The sequence below is a fragment of the Besnoitia besnoiti genome, chromosome VI (assembly GCF_002563875.1).
Source record: "Besnoitia besnoiti strain Bb-Ger1 chromosome VI, whole genome shotgun sequence".
Classification (NCBI taxonomy): domain Eukaryota; phylum Apicomplexa; class Conoidasida; order Eucoccidiorida; family Sarcocystidae; genus Besnoitia; species Besnoitia besnoiti.
In genome coordinates, this window is record NC_042361.1 from 3,124,616 (window position 1) to 3,145,923 (window position 21,308).

General features: G+C 61.2%; 3 protein-coding genes across 3 annotated transcripts; 2 read left to right on the forward strand and 1 right to left on the reverse strand.

Moving 5' to 3' along the window:
- Window positions 1–623: 623 nt before the first annotated feature.
- BESB_068470 (zinc finger, C3HC4 type (RING finger) domain-containing protein) lies at window positions 624–4,415 on the forward strand (the record flags this gene model as incomplete). The annotated part of the gene is made up of 6 exons (XM_029365240.1): window positions 624–1,497; window positions 1,890–2,020; window positions 2,527–3,112; window positions 3,190–3,463; window positions 4,106–4,174; window positions 4,262–4,415. 6 exons carry the CDS (start codon window positions 624–626, stop codon window positions 4,413–4,415), a joined length of 2,088 nt encoding a protein of 695 aa, XP_029218823.1.
- Window positions 4,416–7,298: 2,883 nt separating this feature from the next.
- On the forward strand, window positions 7,299–11,134 carry BESB_068480 (cleavage and polyadenylation specifity factor protein; the record flags this gene model as incomplete). Its single annotated transcript, XM_029365241.1, has 2 exons — window positions 7,299–10,235; window positions 11,045–11,134. 2 exons carry the CDS (start codon window positions 7,299–7,301, stop codon window positions 11,132–11,134), a joined length of 3,027 nt encoding a protein of 1,008 aa, XP_029218824.1.
- Window positions 11,135–12,603: 1,469 nt separating this feature from the next.
- BESB_068490 (uncharacterized protein) lies at window positions 12,604–20,834 on the reverse strand (the record flags this gene model as incomplete). The annotated part of the gene is made up of 12 exons (XM_029365242.1): window positions 12,604–13,020; window positions 13,180–13,281; window positions 13,607–13,763; window positions 14,194–14,339; window positions 14,729–14,815; window positions 15,394–15,462; window positions 16,073–16,240; window positions 16,679–16,728; window positions 17,143–17,434; window positions 17,676–18,716; window positions 19,212–19,507; window positions 19,895–20,834. 12 exons carry the CDS (start codon window positions 20,832–20,834, stop codon window positions 12,604–12,606), a joined length of 3,765 nt encoding a protein of 1,254 aa, XP_029218825.1.
- Between the last annotated feature and the right edge of the window lie 474 nt (window positions 20,835–21,308).

Genomic DNA, 21,308 nt, shown 5'->3' on the forward strand with positions numbered 1-21,308 from the left:
CTGTTTATGAATTGCGAAAAGTCTGTTTCGTCGCTAGAAGGACGACAATTTTGGTCGTAGGGGAGGCCCTGGCTGACGCTCGCTGTTGCTTGGCGAATGATGCTCCCAGGCAGCCCTGGTGGCTTCTCGCGTGTTCAGGCGGCAACTGCCTTCTGCCGTTCAACCCTCTCGAAGAACCTTCCTCCTCTCTTCGACGAGCTCCGCGTCGACGACAGCGAGCTCAGTGCTTGGGCAAAAGGCGCGATTCATTCGCGTGCCGCAAACCTCGGTCACACTGTTGGTCGGGAGTTTCTGTCTGTGTGGACGCCGCAGGCGTGTGACGCTCTCAGCAGCTGCCAGCGCACAACTCAAACAGTCGGGTTTAAACTACAGAAACAACCGAACCGCGACTTTCCGGAGGCGTGTACAGGGACGCGTGTGGCGAACTGTCTCGTTTGCCGCGGCGTGTAACGAGGCATTTGACGTTTCCGCCTGTCGTTTCGAGTCCTGAATTACAGTTCGATCCGATTCGTCGCGGCGCACGTGGCTGTCGATTGCTTCGTTCGTCTCCTTCCAGGCCCGTGTAGAACTCAACGCGCACTGGGTTCGCGCGAACGCGTTTTTTCCTTCCAGGCCAACGGATGATGGGGAACGCGAACAGCAGCGGCCGGGAAGACCACCCCCCCGGAGGTGCTGGCGGCGTCGCCAGCCGTCCAGGAGAGTTCGTCGCAGGTGCACGCGCCGGAGTCGCGGCGTCTTTCCCGCCCTCCACGCGTCAGGGCGGGCAGTCGCATGATCGCCCCGTGATAGGTCAGTGCTACGCGTGTCAGGCGAGGGGGCTAGCCACAGTGGAGCCCTCTTCAGGAGATCTGCGATGCGGCAGGTGCGGCGCCGTCGGTTTCGTCGAGCGTCTCCCGGCGCGCGACGAAACCGACGGCGCCGCAGCGTCGAGCGTGTCGGCGGGTCGCAGTTCCTCTGCGCGCGACGAGTCCGCAGATCCGATCGAGAATGCCTTCGGCGTCCCGCTTGGCGACCTCGTGGCGCAGCTCATGGGCGGGCTCGCCCGCTTGCAGTCCGACGATTCTGGCACCTTCTTCGACGACGAGGGCGGCGCCCGGGCGCTATCCGCGGACGACCAGTCTGCCTCGCTGTGCCCGCGAGTCATCTTCGGCTCAGAGCAGCAGCGGCAGCAACACGAAGAGGCGCGCCGCATGATGAACGCTGTCTTCGGCAGCCCCGGCGTCCGGACGGCCTTCGGCAGCGGAGGCGGAGGCGCCAACGCCGCTGGGGGAGGGCAAGCACCCTTCCTCCAGCAAATTAGCAACGTCGTCATGCAAGCGCTGAATCAAGCGCTCTCAGGCGCAGGAGGTGCTGCCGGCCTCGCGGTCGGCGAAGACGCGATGGATCAAATTCTTACGATGATCATGCAGAACGACGTCAACCGCTACGGCTCGCCTCCCGCGGCTGAGGCGGTGATTCGCAGTCTTCAAGAGGAAACCGTCAGCGAGGAAGAAGCGAGTAGGTTGAGACGTGACAAAGATGAATCCCGTCGCGTGTCTTCTCCTCTGTTCTCCTGCTGGTCGCGCTCTTGCGTTCACAGCTCTCTGTACCAGTCGCTTCCGATTCTTCGCGTGAACCACCAACTCGCGAGGGATGAACTGCCGCGCTTCTCTTAGGTGGCGGTACGGGGGCGTCCGTGTGGCTCCAATCGAATGCGGCTGACTCGGGTGAGATCCATTCGGCGGTCGACAGCTAGCCCGTTGTCGTCAGTCCGCGCATCTCTCAGTCCCGTCCTGCCGCCGGTCTGTGGAGCTTGGCTCCGACGGCAAGCGCTATAAAAAACGACGGCAGCTGTCTCGTATGCGAGACTTGCATGTGCCCTCCGCGTTCTGTCTATGCATGTGGCGCAGGGGAGGCTGGCCCGTGCGCCATCTGCCAGGAGGAATATCGCCGCGACGACGTCGTTCATCGCCTGACGGAGGATCGCTCGCAGTGCTCCCACATTTTCCACAGGCAGTGCATCATCCCCTGGCTGCAGCAGGTGAGACGCGCCGCCTCCGAAAGCCGAACCTCCGTCTGGCGACTCTCTGCACGCGATCTAGGGCTCGCCCAGTCCGCTGTGCGCCGAGGAGGCCCGAAAGAGCGCGGTTGAGCCGGAGCTGACGCAGACGAGGTGCAGTTGTGGACTAACGAGGTTGCCTGTTAAGGCAGCTGGTGAGGGCAGGGCAGGCCTCTTCGACGCTGCTTTCCGCTTCTGGGCGGCTGAGCGTCTTTTGCGCCTCTGCACGAGGTCGCCTTATGCTTCGTCCCGCGTGTCTCCTCCTCTGTTACGGTTTTCCCATTTTTTCGGGCTAGCGCATGCGTTCCGCTTCCCCCCTGCCTTGGTGACTGCGTTTTTTTCGTCGGTTTTCGGCGAAGCCGATTTTTTTCTCTCTGCCGTGCGCTTCAGTTGTATTTGCGGTCTTTGTTTCTCCTCCGCTGCATCCTTCTCGTAGGGAGAATGCTGTGATGTTTCGGCTGTGTGTCTGTTTCGCTCCTCTGTCGCAGCACAACTCGTGCCCGGTGTGTCGATTCGAGCTCCCGACCGACGACGCCGCCTACAACCAGCGCCGAGCCGAGCTGCGGAATCGCGTGCGCAGCACTCTGTCCTCCGTGGCGGCCGCCGCGACAAATCCCTCCGCTTCCTCGCCTCAAACTGCCACAGGGGTGGTTTCGGCGAGCCCTCCTCCTGCGGCTGGGAACGCCTCAGAGACGGCCGCACGTGAGGCAACGGGCTCTGTTTCGTCCATTCCCTCTGCAGCTTCTTCGTCTTCTTCTTCCACCTCTTCGTCATCTTCTTCGTTGTCATCTTCAGGCGCGTCTTCCTCGTCGTCTACCCGACAGGGCGAAGGGAGCGTTCGGCCGGCGACGGCAGCGGAGGGCGGCGGCGGCGACCACCCCGCGGGGGTGCTGGCGCCAGAGGGAGCTGAGCAGCCGTCGACTGCGGCGTCTTCCTGCTCCTCCTCTGCGTCCTTCGCGTCGGTTTCTTCAGACTCTCGCAGCGGCGTGTCTGCGGGGGCTGCGGAAGCCTCCTCGGCGCCGTCGTTCTCATTTCGCTTCTCAGGTGCCGCGGCGCCTGCTGCAGGCTCGACGGGTGGGTCGCGACCGCTTTCCTTCTCCGCTGGGCCACCTTTCTTCGCCGTGGGCGGCTTTCCGCCAGGCCTGTTTCAGGCGACGCAGGCGCCTGCTGCGCAGTTCTTCGGGGTCCCGGCCGTCGCGTCGTCGGCGTCGGGCGGCTTCCCCCCCCGCCAGGCGTGCCCGCCTTCGGGGCGACGCTGAGCTTCAATGACCCTGAGGCCGTCCAGCAGCAGCTGCAGGACGTGATGCAGCAGGTGTTTTCAGGCCTCGCCAACGCGCAGGCAGCCGCGCCGCAGCGGCCGCAGGGCGAGCCGCGTCACCACGGGAGACGAGGCGGCAACGACGGCGACGACGGCTGTCGCCAGCAGTGAGCTGTGTGGCGGGCGAGGCTTTCTACGCACGCGGGCGCGCCACTTCGCGGAGAGAGCTCGGGGGAGGGCGCTTGCGCCGAGTGCCTCGCGACGAGAGAGACAGAGATGGAGGAGGCTGCGAAAGGCCTGGGGGGGCCGCACGCGAGGGAGTCGCCACCTCGCCCCTTTCGCGGGCCTTCCGAGCGCAGGAGCTCAGCGGCGCAAAACAGGCGACACAGACTCTGCCGCCGCGGATGCGTGCAGTCGTCAAGCTTGCAGTACCTCTCTTCAGCATGCAGAATTGGAAGGGATGGCGGCAGGTTGCGGGTTCCCTCTGTGCCTCTGCTCCGGTGATATTTGCCAATATTCGCGCTTTTTAGTGGCGCCACAAACGACGAGGGGTTTCGAACGACATGCGTTGTCACAGGGGCCGCCGCTGCTTGTGTGGGGGTCTGTCGCCGTCGCGTCGTGCTGCCGCAGGAAGAGGATGGCGGGAGGGCACCGCGAAGGGGTGAAAACGATTTTATGTGGCGTGGGAGGGACCTCAGCGCACGAGTCGCGACTGCAGAGGACGACGCGTCCATTCTCGGCCAAGGGCCTTTTTTTCTCCATGTTCAGAGGGCTTTTCCTGCGCCCTCTTGTTTCCTGTCATGTGGCAGGAGTGGAGAGTTCGGTCAGCAGCGGCTTTGTCATTTGAATGTCTTCTACGATTCTCAAGTTCTGGGTAGGTGGTGTGTCTTTGACTCAATTCCGGTTCCAGACGCCCTTTTCGGTGTCACCTATTTTCGGTTGCGTGGATTTCCCGCTTCTCGCAGCCTCCGCGGAGGTGTGGAGCTGAACGCGGCGGCTCTTAAGCCGCGACGCCAGGGCGCCAGAGTCTCCCCGCCCACACCCTTGTCGTCTCCGCGGCTCGCGGCGTTTCACTTCGCGGTCGGCTCTGCTGGGCCATTAGACCTGGCCTGGGGATAGATAAATTTGTCTTGGATGACTGTAGATTAGCGGCTAAATGGCAATCCAACACGGGAATCTTAGGTTTTACGTAGAATCGAATTGGAAGAAGAGGCTCGTAGGAAACCGTGAGTGCACACTGTGCAGTCCCAGCAGAAGCGATTGAACTGTAGAAGAGTCGAGTGCGGGCGGAGTTCAGAGGAACCAGAATCGATGCTGATAAAGAGCAGTATTATCGCCCGAATAGAATCGTGGGCGAGCTCTGAGGTGTCTTTCGTTTGGGAGACTGGCGCGAAGAGCGGAGGACACGCTGCATGAAGGCTCCTGCGTCTTCGCCCTGGCATAGGCATAGCGGTAGCAGGACGGGAATTTGCTGGAGTTTCCATTTCAACGTGCGCAACTTGTTGGACGGTCGGGCGCGCCTCGAGAGTATCGAGATTCACGTCTGCGGAGAATCGCGCTCGCGCGTGTGGAGGTTTCTCCCAGCTCTCGCTCACACGAGCCAAACGCCTGACAGGCTCAGAGTCTCGGGCACAGCATTACGGAGCACAGCTGGCGATAAGCACTCTGTCTCTCAGTGTACCCATACCCCTGAGGCTGTCCAGCGACGGGAACGCTGTTGCCGCTGCCCCGAACCTGAACTCTGTTTGCCCCGAAGGCGTATGTGATGTGACTGAAAACGAGGCTTGACGACGGATCGCGGGAACTGGCGCGCTTTACGAGCAAACGCTAAAGCGGAGGTGCTGATTAAAACGCCCTGCCACCTCTTCGCCCATGGCACCTTTTAATTCTTTCAAGCGGTTCAAAAGCGCGAGGACCCGTCTTCGGGTGGGAAGAGCTGGCAGCGTATCACACACACGCAGTCATGCTTCGGGTATTTATCTTCACACAGAGGCGAAACAACGTTTCGGGCCCGGCGGGGGGCCCTCCTACTGCTTGCAGAATTCGTATCGGTTCACCATCCCGAACAAATGTAAGCTAAAACGTGCGAATCTGCGGGTTTTCGCGCCTGCCTGAGGAGAGGCCCGTAGGTGGGCTAACTGGGAACGACTTTCTGCAACCAGCTCCCTGCTGAAAACACGACCCCCGCCGCCCTCGAACGGGGCTCCAAACGCCCTCTGGATGACGGCGTGTAGCGCCATGGATTGAGTTGCAGCGCATGTGGCAGTCCGTCCACCACTAAGGCTTGACAGATGTTTCCGACGCAGGGCGTAAGCGCTTCCCTCGCAATACTATAAATTGACTAAAAGTTCTCCTCCTTCCTGCGGTCATATCGTGGTTCGCGCTTGCGACTTATAGACCCCCTGCAGGAATTAGCAGATATCAGCACAGAGGATCGTAGATGCCCTGTGGCGGCCCGTTTCGAATAAGTTACGCTTTGAGTCGATTCCGACATCCCCCTGTGGTTTCGCCTCTCCTTCAAAGGCCCACTGTATCTCAGAGTGCGTTTTGTTTGACTAGACCTGAAAGTGCAGGCTACCTAGGCAATTCTGTTCTGCTGTTTATGAAAATCCTCTCTACTGAAACTCCCAAGCGACGCCCCCCCCCAAAAAAGAGGCCAGCTCTATGAAGTAGGTTCTGTAGGCCCAGAGGATCCCCCTGAAACGTTTTTATTCCCGATCTGCAGGCGACTCGAAGGCTTGTGTGTTGCCGAGGTGAAACCCCGGCACGTCACAGATTCATCCAGGACTTCTTCAAATCGCCCGCGCGATTTGAAGAAGTCAAGGAATGATACAGCATGCTAAGGAACGCAGCATCATGAGGCCGGCGTCGTCTCGACAAGAGTTGTAATCATTCCTGGGGCCAGCCTTTGCTCAACAGCGAGCACAGCTGGCAGATGCTCGTCGCCTCCATGTCTCCCATGGGCGCATCATGTGAGACAGACGCCGTTTCAGTCAACTTCTCCATTTCTTTTGTGCGCGTCAGGTCCAATGTGTCTCTGTCTCTCAAGGAGTAGCCTCCTCCCTGATTTCCTGCACCGGAGGGCTCGTCGGTTGTTGCTGTCGCGTCAGCTTTTCTCGGCTGTCATGTATAATGCATGCACACATGCACTGGCACAAAATGCGTTGGGCACAGGCCTCTCTTGCTGAAAAAAGGAAAGCGAGCAACTCTGGCGATCATACAGTGCTCACCTTTCACGGAGAATATTTTCGAATGGAGCCACTTTTCCTCTTCCTCTGCCACCAGAGACCTCCACGAAGTGTGCGGGTAGCTTTTCGCAGACCGGTTGTGGCGCAGACCCAGGCGAGGCAGATAAATTCCTCGTCAGGCTGATGCGGATGAAGAGGTTCTGGCCTTGACAGACATACCGTATCATGTTAGCGGAAACAGGTTTTCAATTCTGAAGGAAAGAGGTGACAGCGGTGGGCCTCGACTCTGCCGAGCGGCGTTGGAGTTTGCTCTCCTCCACCGTCTGTACACCCCAGCGGCGCGTATAGAAGCCGTTCTTTTCTTTTTTCGACTGTTGAGAGCCTGACTTTTCATCTTCTTCATTGCGTCCGACACTGCTTTCGTCGCCTTATCCCCCGCCCCGCCGCTCCTCTTGCTTTGTTTCCCACTGTCTTGGCTGAAGCGGCCGCGCTCTTGCCTCGATATCGCTCAGGAGTCTGGACTACGCGCTTGTCTGCGACTCCCTATTTTTTTAGTAAAAAAATTTGTTATCGTTTATTATATTGTTAAAAAAAACCCTCATCATGCAGACTTGCCCCCAGAGGCGTTTTCCTCTCGTGGAATTTTTCTCTGATGGTTGACGCCTTGGCTGTCTCGAACCGCTCCTTTCCGCAAGTCTTCTTCATTGAGGCTTCGAGCGCATTTCGAGGGAGGGCGCGCTCTGCCGCGACGTCGAAGTTCTGCGCGCCTTGCCTTTCTGGCAGGAACTGTGTCACAGCCTGAGAACCGAACACCATGTATCCGTCGAGTTCGGCCGCCGACGGCGGCCCTCTCCTCGCGGACTGCGCGGGGCAAAACCCCCGAAGCTGCGGAGAAGGCGAGGCGCTTGCTGCCGCCCCTGCGCCGCCTCCCTCGTCTGCCTCTTCGTCTTCGTCTTCCTCTTCTTTTGCGCCGTGTTTTGCGCTTCCCGGGGCTCTCCCCGACCCAGCGACGCTTCCTCCGATGCTTCCGCTCTCGCCTTCGCCGCCGCTGGCCACGTCCGCATCGTCCGCGGCGACGGTGCACATCGACGCGTCTGCGAAGCGCCGTCGGCTCCTTCTGGGGGAAGACTGGGTAGAGATCACGCCGCTGGGGGCGGGCTGCGAGGTAGGGCGGTCGTGCGTAGTGGTTCGCTACAAGGGCCTGACGGTCATGTTTGACTGCGGGGTGCATCCAGCGTACAGCGGGCTGGGCGCGCTGCCGATTTTCGACGCGATCGACATGACGAGTGTCGACGTCTGTCTCGTCACGCACTTCCACCTCGATCACTGCGGCGCGCTGCCTTACTTGGTGACCAAAACTGCGTTTCGCGGGCGAGTCTTCATGACTGAGCCGACGCGGGTGATCTCAAAGCTGCTGTGGCTCGACTACGCGCGCATGAGCGCCTTCGCGACCACCGCCTGCCCGAGGACCGCGGCGGTGGCGCCCCTGGGCGGCGACGGCGGCGAGAAGGGAGCGGGTAACTACTTGTACGACGAGGACGACGTGGACGCGACGGTGCAGATGATTGAGTGCCTCGACTTTCACCAGGAAGTAGAGGTTGGCGGGATCAAGATCTCGTGTTTCGGCGCAGGGCACGTCCTCGGCGCCTGCATGTTCCTCATCGAGATCGGCGGCGTCCGCATGCTGTACACAGGCGATTTCAGCCGCGAGAAGGACAGGCACGTTCCCGTTGCGGAGGTCCCGCCCGTCGACGTCCAGCTGCTGATCTGCGAAAGCACCTACGGCATCCACGTCCACGACGACAGGCAGCTTCGGGAGCGGCGCTTCATCAAAGCCGTCCTCGACATCGTCCTCACGCGCGGCGGCAAGTGCTTGCTGCCGGTCTTCGCCCTGGGACGCGCGCAGGAGCTGCTGCTCATCCTGGACGAGTACTGGATCGCGCACCCCGAGGTCCGCCACGTGCCGATTCTCTTCCTCTCGCCACTCTCCAGCAAGTGCATGATCGTCTTCGACGCCTTCATTGACATGTGCGGCGACGCCGTCCGCAACCGCGCACTCCGCGGGGAGAATCCGTTCGCTTTCCGCTTCGTGAAAAACCTCAAGACCTTCGAATCGGCTCGCGTGTACGTGCACCACGAGGGGCCTGCCGTCATCATGGCTGCGCCCGGCATGCTGCAGAGCGGCGCGAGCCGCGAGATCTTTGAGGCGCTCGCGCCGGATGCGAAGAACGGCGTCATCCTCACCGGGTACTCCGTCAAAGGCACGCTGGCTGACGAGCTGAAGCGTGAACCCGAGACGATTCAGCTCCCTGACCGCGTGCTGCGCAGACGCTGCTCCTTCGAGGTCATCTCCTTCAGCGCCCACTCTGACTACCAGCAGACGCAGGACTTCATCGGCAAACTGAAAGTGCCCAACGTCGTCCTGGTGCACGGCGAACGCGGCGAGATGCGCAGACTGAAGGAGAAGCTTGAAGAGGAACGCCCCGCGCTCTGTGTCTTCACCCCGGAAATCCTGCAAAAAGTCAGCCTTCAATTCACGCCCTCGCGCTGCGTTGTCGCTGCCGGCAAACTCGGCGACGACGTGCAGCGGCTCCTCATCCCCGCCGCAGACAGCGACCTGCCTCAGCACGCCGCGGCGGGAGACGCTGCCCACAGCCGCGGCGCCGAGGCTCCAGACGGCGGCGACGCGGCCCCGCGGGCGGCGGATGCAGACGCCCCGGGGGCTGCCGGCGCGGCAGAAGCGTTGCGGCCCGCGCGCAGCGGGGATGGTGGTGTCTCCGCGGACGTCGAGGGCGTGCTTGTCGTTCAGGAGGGACAGCCGCCGCTGCTGCTGTACCCCGAAGACCTGCCCACGAGCGGCAAGATCGCGGTCACGCGCCTGCGGCAGAAGCTGCGTCTGCCGTTCGTCCGTCCTCTGGGCGCGCTGCGCCAGGCGTTACAGCAAATCTACGAGGAGGTCGAAGACGCGCCCGCCGACGCGACGTGGGCAGACGCGGAGGATGGCGCCGAAGGGGGCGGAGCGCGGCGAAGTCAAGAGAGCCGCGCGCTGCAGGATGCAGAGACGAGTCGCCTGGAAGCAAAGGGCGCTTCGGCCGGCGCAGGAGGAAAGGAGACGCTCCCCGCAGAAACGAATGGCGAGCGAGATGTCGCCTTTGACGCGACGCGCGCGGACGGCAGCTTCGTCGTGGGACGCGCGGTACGGGTGTCCAGACACCCGCGGAAGCGGGAGGAGATCGTAGTTGAGTGGCTCACAAGCCCGACGGCGGACTTGATTGCGGACTCGGTGAGCTTTCTCGCCATCGACCTCATGCGCGACGGCAGCGGCCTCACGGCGGAGGAGATGGTTTTCTCCTCGCGCGAGGCGCAGAGCGAGGGCGCGATTGCCGACGTGCTCATCGCCCAGCTACAGCGGCACTTTGGGGCCGTCGAAGCGCTACCGCAGCTCGAGGCGGATCGCGCGTCCGCGGCAGGCCACGCGAGCCGAGTGAAGACCGAAGTCGAGGATCTCGCCTGCGCCTCCGCGGCGAAGCAGAGAGACGACGACCGCCTGCGGGAGGCCCTCGCCGCAGGGGACGTTTTACTGCGCTTCTTCGTGCGGAATCCCGCGGCCGCCGCCAGCGCCCCCGGGGCGGCGGAGGACGCGCGCCCCCGCGAAGAGGAGAAATCCGCGGCGGAAAGAGACTCCAAGAAGATGCAGGACGCAGGCGACGACCAGCAGATTCCCGTCGAAATCGACATGGCCAGCCGAACCGTAAGTTTGCGAAAAAAAAAGACCTCAAACCGCGACGCTGCGGTGAAAATCCATGCCACTCTGTGCGGTTTCGCTGGCAACGGAGGGGCGTCTGTGCCTTACTTGCGCCGGCGTCTCAGCTGTCCTCTGAACAGAGGTCTCGACACGTCTAGCCACGCATGAATAGATTTGCACATGCGTGTAGAGTCACACATTCATAAATTTGCACGTATCTACATAGTTCTTTCGACCTACACAGACATGCGCTGCCGGCGCATGTATCGGCGTGTGTAGGGTCCATGTAGAGCCGCGCAAATATATATATATATATATATATATATATATATATATATATATATATATATATGCATATATATAGAATTATACAAGAGGATGTACCTCCTAAGTATGCCTCTGAGTGAGTGCATCATGTCCCTCGTGGGAACTTCTATACACGCGCGTATACATATCTACTTTTATGTCTGCATATATATATATATATATATATATATATATATATATATATACGTATCTCTGTATGTATTGATGTGTGTGGCGTACGTGTAATCATATACATATATATTAATGAATGGATTGAGTTAAACGCAAGTGTGTGATTTATGCGTTCATTGTGCATTCTTGTTTTTGCGAAAGCAGCCTGGTGCAACGGCTGCTGTCTCGCGTGTCTGTTCGGGGGATCGCGTGCGCATGCTGTTTGGCGCTGCACCTTTGCGTCGTTCATCACCTACAGCTTTGCCAGTGCATCGAACGCGACGACAGGAGTTTTCGGTGCTGACAGAGGTCCCCAAGAGTTGTTCTGTTTTTGTTAGGTGCGCTGCAAAAATCCCGAGATCCAGCAGAAGGTCTACGCCATGGTTAGAAGAATCGAGAGCGCTCTTCTGCCTCTCCCGCTGTCGTAATATCTCTCACTACGTCTTTGCCTAGCGAACTGGTGTTCACAATCTCTTCTAGAAAGCTAGGCGTGCGTCTCGGTTCGCATCTCGCCCTGCTGAGGCGATTCGGTTTTCTCCACTTTCTGTTGTGAACTCGCTCGTTGGGCTGTGCGACTCTGCATCGTAACATTGGCTGCTTTTCTCTCGGCGGAAAGTCGCGCTGTTGACACAAAACGAAGGGCTTCCCACGTTAGAAACCGACAAGCGCCTGCCTGTTGCAGCCGAGGAATGAAGAGAAGGTGCATATTCGCGCGGCAGGTCGGTTCAGGGTTCAGATATGCTGAGCGAGAGGGAAAATATGCCTTGACGCTCGCAGCGTTGCGGCCTGCGCGTGATGTGAGAAAGTCTCGCTTTGTGCTCCCGCTGGACGCGTCATGCACACGCCTTCTCGCAAACTCTAAACAGCAAATATAGGAAGCTGCGTGTAGCCACAGGCGGGTCCACGGGGAGCAGCCGGCGCGTCGATGGGCGCTTGAGCACATCAGCGATTTCGTTTAAGTTTTTTTGCAACCCGTAGCACTTCAAAACAAGCTTGACAAGGTGAATCAGGCATGGAAAACTGCGATAGTAATGTAAACAGAAAGACACAAGCAGAGAACGAGATCATCTCTAGAGCGAGACAAAGCAGACAACAGACCCGCAATCGCGCCCTTCCTCTCGGCGCCCTTTATTCACGCCAGAAATCCTCAGCCGCGGGTGAGACTGAAAAATGGAAATTCTCCGGCAAACAACCGTGCACGCCCATACCACGAGCATCAGCTTCACAACTCTTCACGAAGATGCATCGATTTGCTTCAAATGAAAGGAGCCCGTTCCAAGCAACTCTACGCGTTTAGCTTCAGAGGGCCGCCTCGCTCAATTTCCATCACCCCCTCCCCAATTCCCCCAGCACCTGTCACCGCCCCGACTAGCGAGCTTAGCGTGTATGAACACCGCTCTCCACCTGGCACAAGCGGCACGCGGCCAACCTCTGACGCTTGAAATTTCTCTCTCTCTCTTCCCGCTTCGTCGTCTTCTCACCCAGAGGCCTTCCTCCGGCCGCCCCTCCAGCAGCCGCGACTTTCGCGGCGCGACGCCGAGAACAACAGAACGCGAAATAGAGCCTTCTCGGCGCTCAAGGTTGCGCCTTTGACGCATGCATGTATGCAGCCGAGTCTGTGTTTTCCCTGTAGAAAACGCCCCCCCTCTCTTTCCGCACCGTGGGCTTCTCCGTTCGGCGTGTCTGGTGCAAGGCGCTACTTAGAGCAGGCATTTCCAAGCTCTCAGCCTCTGGATTTTTGATCGCATAGCTTGGATCGCAGCGTCGTCTTCGGCGTAGGCGCCGGTCGCCAGCAGCCTGTTGAGCTCCCCCTCAATGCCTGCGACCTTGCTCTCGACGTCCGCGCCGCGCAGCTCGTCCCCCGGCGCCCTCCGTCCGCGCGGAGACTCGTCAGCCGTCAGCGGCCGCGCGTGGGGAACCGGCGGCTGTCGGGGAGCGAGGCCGCTGCCGCTGGCGTCTCTCTGCAGCGAGGCGAAGAGCGGGGAGTCTTCCCCCCGCTGCCGCGCCTGCGGGCACCCGCGGCGGCGTCATTCGCGTCCGCAGGAAACGCTGCAGACGGCAGCGTCGGTGGAAGTACGAGAGGCGCAGAAACCGCGCCGCCACCGAGAAGCTGTCCAGCTGAAGCAGACGCAGAAGAAGAAGAAGGGCGCCCTGCCGCGGAGGGCGGCGAGGAGGCGCGGGGAGCGTCCTCGCGTGCGTGCACCTGCCGCTGGTTCTCCATGAGGGCTAGACGGAGGCTGCTGATCTCCGAGCGCAGCGAAGTCATGCGGCTCTCGACCTCCCTCTCCCACAGCGGCGGCGGCACTGGAGGAATCTGAAGAAGGAAAAGGAGACAATAATACGACGCCTATGTATATATATATATATGTCGTTGAGAAGACACACGACGCGAAACCATCCCGATTCCCTACGCACGAAACGCGAGAAAATTCAGAGAAAAGACGCAAGGCATCAAAACGCAAGCGCCGCCTACCTCTTTCACTGCATGCAGCTTATCGAGGAGCGCTGCACAGCTGCTAACGAAGTAGTCGCGGGACGCCGTCATCGCCGCCAAGCGGCTCTCTAAGTCGGCAACCTGAAAGGCAATGAAACAAGCGGAACGTGTGGACACTCACATCGGGCATAATTCTGCAAATGCATGCGTCTGCGAATGAAGTTACATACGTACAAACAAACATATATATTTATAATCTAGATGTGTATATGGGAAGCTGTTTGAGGGATTCGTTTTGCATCTCTCGTTTGGACACTTTACGTATTTGAACAGGCAGCGCATGCATCTGTCTCGCAATTCGACGAAAATCTCGCGGACTCAAATCTCATTCTCTCTTCTTTAACTGAGGAATTTTAAACTTTGAAGCATGGAAATGCGGCCTGTCTCGCGTGTGGAGGCGAGGTACCTGATACGATTTCAGCTTCAGTTCTGATTGAAGCTGCGCGGTAGGGCCGCTAGTGACGCGTTGCCGCAGCTCGGAGTTTTCTTCTTCCAGACACTCCAGCCGCGACCGCAGGCGCGACGCCTCAGTCTGAAGCTCCTCGTTCTGCCTCTGCAACATTCTGCATGAAGGGAAAAGAAAGAAAGAGCGAGCCTGCACACGCAGTTCTCTCTCTCCCCCCAACGCCAAGGTTTCCGGCTGAATCTGAGCGTCTCCGCCTTCCACCATGTACGAGTATACATGGATATATATGGATTAATGAAATACATCCATACGTATACATGCATACATACATACACGCATACCTCAATATGTATATACATACATATACATATAAATACATGCACGCATATATATATATATATATATATATATATATATATATATATATATATATATATATATATATATATATGTATAGGGATGGAAGGGGATGCACTGTGCGCCGTTCTCTGCGTTAAGATGCATGCCTAGGACGGAGACACGTTATGGATAAGTGCATAGAGGTCAAGATTTGATGCGTGTCGCCCGTGGGAGTCAACGCGGCGTACAGGCTCGTCTGTTTCTCAAGATGGACAGCATGGTTCCGTTCCTCTCTGAGGCGCCGCGTTGCATCGGTCGCTTCTTCGCTCGCCCGCGCCGCCGCTTGCATGCAACGTTCCCGCTCGCTCCGCAGATCGTTCTCGCGACTCTGCAGCTGCCCACACACGCCAGATCCCATCCCAGAAAGCCCTAAATCTTCAACATTGCCCAGCCCACCTCGAGCGCACACGGAACGCCAGCGCGAGACGCGCCGCAAAGCACGTCCTCCGCCGATGCGGGTGTGCGGGTATAGATGTCTCTCTCTATATGAACATTTATATACATATATATGTGCGTATATATATGTCGATGTACGTATATATGCATATGTGAGTATGCATGAATGTAGACACACACACATGTCAATGTAAGTGTGTATGTGATTACATATCTGTCTACGTATCTGCCCTGCTTGCAGATCGGCCTTTGCAAAGCCTTCACTGAGGTTGTGTGAGCGTCACCTGAGGCGCCGGAGCGTCTCACGTGGAGAGAAGGACCACCTACCTCGAGAGCTTTTTGCTGCAGCTGCTGCGCCATCTGCTTCAGCTGCAGCTGCAGCTGCTGCAGCGCCTCCTGGCGAGCTCGTAAGTCCTGCCTCATCAGACCGCGAATCGCAGAAAAGGAACGTGAGACGCGCGGCACCCAACAACGCGCCTGGAGGCGCTCGATACTCCAAGCGGAACGAAATCGAGACGCGAGAGCCGCAGCGCACAGGGCGAAGCCGCGGCAGTCCATGCGCCAGCGAAACCGCCGAAACGACATGAAGAAACATGGCTGTGGGCACCTCAAAGGTCGCTTCGAGGCCCCTCAGGGAGGCTCCTGCGAGGCCGGGGGCTTCCGCTTTGGCCGCGCCCATCCCGAGCGGCGCCTTGCGCCTTTGCGTCGGGCGTCAAAGTCCTGTCGCAAGGAATGAAATCGGGTTTCGGTCATCACTGAAGCGGGATGCGAGCACGGTTCAGTGTAACCTCGTCGTTGCTAGAAAGCCAGACGTCTCCACGGCATGCAACGCCTGTGTAGACAACGAGATTCGGTGAAAAACCTTATTTGCGGCCGCTACGCGCTGCGTGACAGTCCTCTGCATGGCCGCCAAGCTTCGGGGCTTCTCGGAAAGCGCCGACCCGCATGGAGAGAGATTTGAGGCTTCCTTCATTAGCTTCCTCTCGGCGTACCTGATTTTTGTGCTGCTCCACGCGGCGCACCTGCTCCAGCAGACGTTCGCGCTCCTGGACTTCGCGGCGCTGAAACGCGAGAAAAAGACACGCAGCGGCATGCAGAGACACGATGCGAGCCCAGAGGCCGGGTTGAAACTGAAAGGTTTCAGCGAGGCGAAAGCGCCAATCCGCAGAGGGAGAAGAAGGGGCTCATCGTGCCGCAGGCGATGCGGCGACCAGCACGGAGCGAGGCGAAATTTTGAGGAGAGCGCGACGCGCTAACGCAGCATCGGAAGCGACAGGCAGGCACAGCAGAGATGGCGTTCAAGGCGGCGCGAGAGGCAGGCACGAGTCCCATTCAGAGACAACGAGGAACAGCGAGAGGTGCTGTCAAGGCCGTGGCGTTGGCGGGGGTGGCGGCGAGCGGCGCTCATGCGCGTACTCCCGTTAAGGCCGCGGAGAAAACGCCGCTGCGGAGATTTGAGCAACGCAAAAGATCATCGATTTTACCGATGACTTCTTTATCAAGTAACGGTGCGGGTCGCGCAGGAATGAAGCGGTTTCACTCCGCAGCGGGACGCGGGTGCGGGCGTTTGTGGCGTTGCTCGCGTGACCGCGTAATCCTTCGAACGAGGCGTGGCGCATCACGAAGGCCCGCAGCGGTAGGCAGCGCGGCGAGACGAGAAGGAAAGCGTACCTTCAGCTCTGCGACGAACTTTGCCTCCTCGGCCTGCTTCCAGAGCTCCAGCTCGTAGGCGACGGTAAAAGACATCTTCTCTTCTCCTGAACCACAAATCAGGAAGACACAGCAGACACGACCTGCAGATTCCTCAGCAGAAAAAAGTGTGGATGCGCGCGCCTCAATCTCGCGCGTGCGACGGCCGAGATCCAGAGAACAGGGCTGATGCTGGCGGGGCGATGACCGGTTGCCCTCCGACTCGCTTCTTCGAGAAAATCACGGCCCTGCGGCGCGGCGTTCACGTCAGCGCGAGGGATGGAGATAGAGATATGGAGGGGGACAGAGACGCGCGTGAGTCTGCATTCTTGCTGCTCCGCGCTGTTGGGACCGGAAGGCGCGAGGCGGGCCTCGCGCGGAATGCAGATCGCCCTGAAGCACCAAGTGAGCTCGACATGCGCGTCCCTTCGCGTCTGGCATCCTCCAGCTCTGAAAGCGCCTCATTTCTCTCAACCCGGAGGACGAGTAGAGGGCACGGGACACGATCATCTCACCTTCGTCGCCGGAGCCAAAGGCCGTCCGCGGGAGCGACGCGCTGCGAACGGCGGCCGGCGAGGGATGCGACACCGACGCAGGCGGCTGCAGGTGCTCAAGGTAGAGCTGAATATGGAGATGTCCTGCAGCCCGACACGCAGCAGCACCGCAGAGAGCGACACGCGGACCGTAGCGCCGACAAAGCGATCCCCACGCCTCTCGAAGGCTGCTCACACCTCTACGCAGGCGCGTAGGGACTGCCACCCGCCTGCGCAGGGAGAGGTTCCAACGCTGAACGCGTCGACGACGCATAGACCCCGATGCGAATACAGCAGGATAGATGCAAAGGCGGCGTCAGCGACCCCAACACATAAAGACTCGCGCCCGCGACTCGTCAGACCTCCCCTGTCCTCCGCCGCGGTGCACAAAAAAAACTGCAGCCGCGGCGGCGCACCGAGGCATCGGCGGGTTCAGGCTGGCGCGCTCGCAGCGTCTGTGTTGCCCCGCCGCCGCGCGTTTGGCGCCTCCGCCGCAGACCTCGCGCTCCCCCGCCTCACCGATAGTCTCTGCGTCTGGCGCGTCGCCTCGCACAGGCAGCACGGCACTGTAGGCCTGGTATTCGTGCGGCGCCTGTCGGTGGCGGCGGAGGGGCTTCTGAACTAGCAGAGCCAGATCCGCGACCGCAGTCCCCAGTCTCTGCGCGCCAGGCGGCGCCCCTGCCGCGGGCGACGAGGCGCGGGCCGCCTGGTGGTAAACGATCAACTCCAGCGGCGTCAGCCGCAGCGACTGAAGCAGCCGCGCGGGCGACGCAGTCAACGTGTATGCGCAGAAGCCCTTTGGCAGCGGCACCTAGCAAGAAATCAGACAGACGCGCAACGCAGCGTAACAACACGCGCGTTCCAGCCCCCACCCCCCCTCCCGGTTCCACGGGGGGGGCGTCGCCCTCCGTGGAACCAATCGCACACACCGTGGAAAGACAGGCCTGCGGAAAAATGCCTACGGGGCGACGAAGCCGCTGCTCTTCCCCTCTCAAGCCGCAAAGCGCCTGCGCAAGCGGCCGGTTGTCTTCCGTTGCGCTGCGTCTCCTTACGGCCTCTCCACTGCTGCAGTCCACGGCGGGCTCCGTCGAGAAGCTGTGCCGCGGGCCAAACGGCGCGTAACTGTAGTGTACGTACACCGCGCGCTGGCTCGCGGGCGGCCTGCCGCGGAGCTGAAGCGAGACGAGGTCGACGGAGAGCCGCCACATGGCCGCCGCGTGCGTCTGCGTCGCCGCGAGCCCGTTCTGCAGCGAGTGCGCCAGCGGCTGCAGCGAGTGAGAGAGGGCTGACGACGACAGGGGCAGCGAGGAGACCGGCAGGCCGGTGTCGGGACCTACGCGGCTCGGCGGCATCGCGGCACCGTCTTGTGCGTGCGACGTAGACGACGCGGGCGCAGACGGGAAGGGCGCCGACGAGCGCGCGAGCCCGTCCGCGTGCTTCCGCCTTGCCTCCGCCTCCGTCGCCCGCTCCGCGCGGTCGCCCTCCACGCCCCTCGGCGAGGCCGCCGGCGCCGTCTTGGAAGCCGCGTCAAGGACGCGCCAGGGCTGCGCGGGCTCCAGAAGGGCGACCTGCGTCGGCGCGGCGCACGGCGCGGCGCGCGGCGCGAGAGCGTCTGCGGCGTCGAGAGCTCCGCAGTGGGATCGCCAGGCCTCTGGGGAGTTCGACTGCGGCGCGGCGCCGCCGGGAGAGGAGGGGGCCGGGCGGAAGGTCGCCTCGGCTGTAGAGAGAGGCGGAGGATGGTGTCCTGCCCGCTCGCTGTGAAGCGGCGACGAGGCGAGGAGGGCAGTCGGCTGCGGCGGCTGGGGCGCGCGCGGAGCCGAGGGAGACAGGCGAGCCGCAGCGCCTCCGGCGTCGGTTGGGACCCCGGCGGAGTGAGCTTGGAAGGCGAGGAAAAGCAGCTGCGCCTGCAGCGAGACGCGCCGAGGCAGCCGCGCGTGGTTGGCTGAGTGCAGCAGCACGGAGAGCGAGTTCGTCGCGCGTAGAGAAGGCGGCGGCGCCACGCCAGGAGGGAACGCCGAGTCGTGCAGCATCGCCAGGTGCTGCGACACGCGCGTCGCCAGCGGCGTCAAGTCGATCGGGAGCTCCACGGGGCGCTGCGCAACAAAACGAAAAAAACCGGGGGTAACGGGGTGGGGGCCGGGGGGAATCGCAGACCCTACACGGAGTCGCGGCGGAAGGGCATGGCTCTCTGCGTCGCCCGCGGTGCGAGGATGAAGACATACGCCGCACTGGGGCACAAATACTTTTCGAACGAACGCATCACTCTGCTGCAATCGCGAGCTTGCAAGGTGCGGTCGAAGCCAAGGCACAAGCGTCGCCAAAGCTATGGAAAATAGCCTCGGAGGGTGGGGAGCGGGGGCCGAGTTGCGCTTGCAGGCGGAGTGCAAGTCCCTCGTGCTTCCCCCTCCCTGCAACTCCCGACAAAGCCGTGGCGAGCGCCAAGCGAGCCTCCCCCTGTGCGCGGCTTCACGCTTCGTTTGCAGGCGGAGGCCGTCTTCCGGCAGCCTCTCGCGCGGCGTCTGACGCCGACGTCTCTTCTCTCAGCCCCTCGCGCGGCGTCTGCGGCGTCGATTTCCCTCCCCGCTTACCGCGTGCGTCGCTCGGAGTCGCGCAGGTTGCTGGGCGCGGCTGCGGCTGCCGTCGAGCTCGTCCCTCCTGTCGGGCGCCTCCTCAAGCTGCACCCACGCGCTGGCGAGATCCCCCTTCAGGTACAACAGCGCCTCCTCCCAGGAGCCCACCAGGACCAAGCCGAAGCGCGACGGAGGCAGCAGTGCGGCGTCCGCGGCCGCCGGCCTCTCGCAGTCTGCCGGCGACGCAAACGCCAGCGGGGGGCAGGCGCGCCGCACGTGCCCCAGCCGCAGCGACACCTGCGGCGCAGGCGACCCTGAAGAACATCCCCGACGGCAGAGGCGAGTCAAAAGAGACACAAAACAGCCGTTCAGGGGGGGGGTTACAGGTCTGAGCGAGACGACGGCGAACAGAAGAAAAAAAAGGAGACACGCACAAAAACTGAAGCCGGACAGCGACGCGTCAAACGCAGCCCCCAGAACGGTTTGAAACCAAGTGAGACAGGCATTCGAATGCGAGAGGGACAGACTTTCAGCCGGGCCTTGCCGCTTTGTCTCTCGTTGGCACTTTGGGCCGCGTGCAGGCGTGTCGTTGGAGGGAGTGTTTGCTTCTCTCTGCATTTCCGCCTGTCTCCGCACACACGCAGACACAGGCGCGGGCTGTTCTGCCTGAGGGAGTGCGACTGAGGGCCCCTTCTGCGTACCTCCTTCCTCGCCGTTTTGCAGCGACTTTCGGGAGGGGGGGCTGTCGCCGAGGAGGGCGCGCATGCTGCGGTTCTCCACGATACTGAGGGAGAGAACGAAGGCGTCGCCTGCCTCCCGCAGCGGCAGCGCAGGGTCGTCGCGGCCGACGCCGTAGGGGACGGCGAACTCCTCGAGCCCCAGCCGCACCCAGAGGAGCGTTCCATCGTCCCCGGGATCCAACTGAACTTGGTTGAAGAACTCGCGAACCTTCCCCCCCCCGGGGCCTCCTGGCCCCACGCGCGTCCCCAGCGTCGGGCCGTCCAGCACTTCTTTCAAACTAAACGTGACGTAACGAGGCTCGTCGTCCTCAGCTTCCTCCGCTTCCTCTTCAGCTTCCGTCTGCGCGTCCTGGGCAGGGTCGGCGTCGCAGGGAGACTTGGGGTTCGCGGAGGAGAAGGGCCTGTGCCGCGTCCTCCGCGCGCGGAGCGGCTGAATGACGAGGTAAAGTTCGCCGACCCGCCAGAGGAAGTCGGAGACGTCCAGCAGCGTGCCGAAGACGCGGCATCCAAAGGTGGTGGCGGGCGCGGCGGCGGCCTCCTCTTCTCCCGCGCCCTCCAGGGGCTGCCCCGGAGCAGAGAGGCCCGCGGACGGCGAGTCGCCGCGGCGCCCACCGCTCGCGGGCGCCTCCTGCCGCCGCAGCAGCTTGTGAAGCTTGCAGACAAAGTACCCTGCGGGAGAGGAGGCGAGGTCATCCAGCACGCCGTCGACCTCAGACAAGTCGATTGAGCAGGGCCGCGAGGCCGCGGAGGCGCGCGGAGAGTCTTCGGCTTGCCCACCCACGATGCTTCTCGCTCTCAACTGCAGCGTGATCGCGACGCAGGGAATGTTTCTCTCGAAGGGCTCACACGCGGCGACAGCCTCGCCCGCCGGCAGGGTCGCCCGCGGCGCAGCGAACTCCATCGGCAAGGAAGGCCGTAGCGGGTGCGCAGCGAAGGAGCTCCGCGGTCAGACGAATTGAGACAGGAAACCACGCAGCGAGGCACAGAGGGAGGCGGCCGGCGCGGGGAGGGCGCACCATCATCTGCGGCTCCTCTGCTGCACACACGGCGCGGAAGACGCTGACTGAGAGGAAAGGAGAAAGCGAAAAAGGGCGATTGAGGAGATAATGAAGTCATTCGGAGTTCTGCGCGCCCCGTGCGCGTCAAGAGCGACTCTGGCTACGGCAGAACGACGAAGGGCGCCACCGCGACCTCTCTTTTCACCCAGACACGAAAATGCGCTGGCAGCGCGCAGCGACTCGCAAACTCTCTACGCAAGGCGGGCGACACCCCGCGGGAGCAACTCGCCGCGACACGCTGGAAAATTTGGTTCGCGAAGGTCTCAGCTTTGCAGGACGGCGAGTTTAGTCGGGGAAGAAGGCCAGATGGTTTGAAT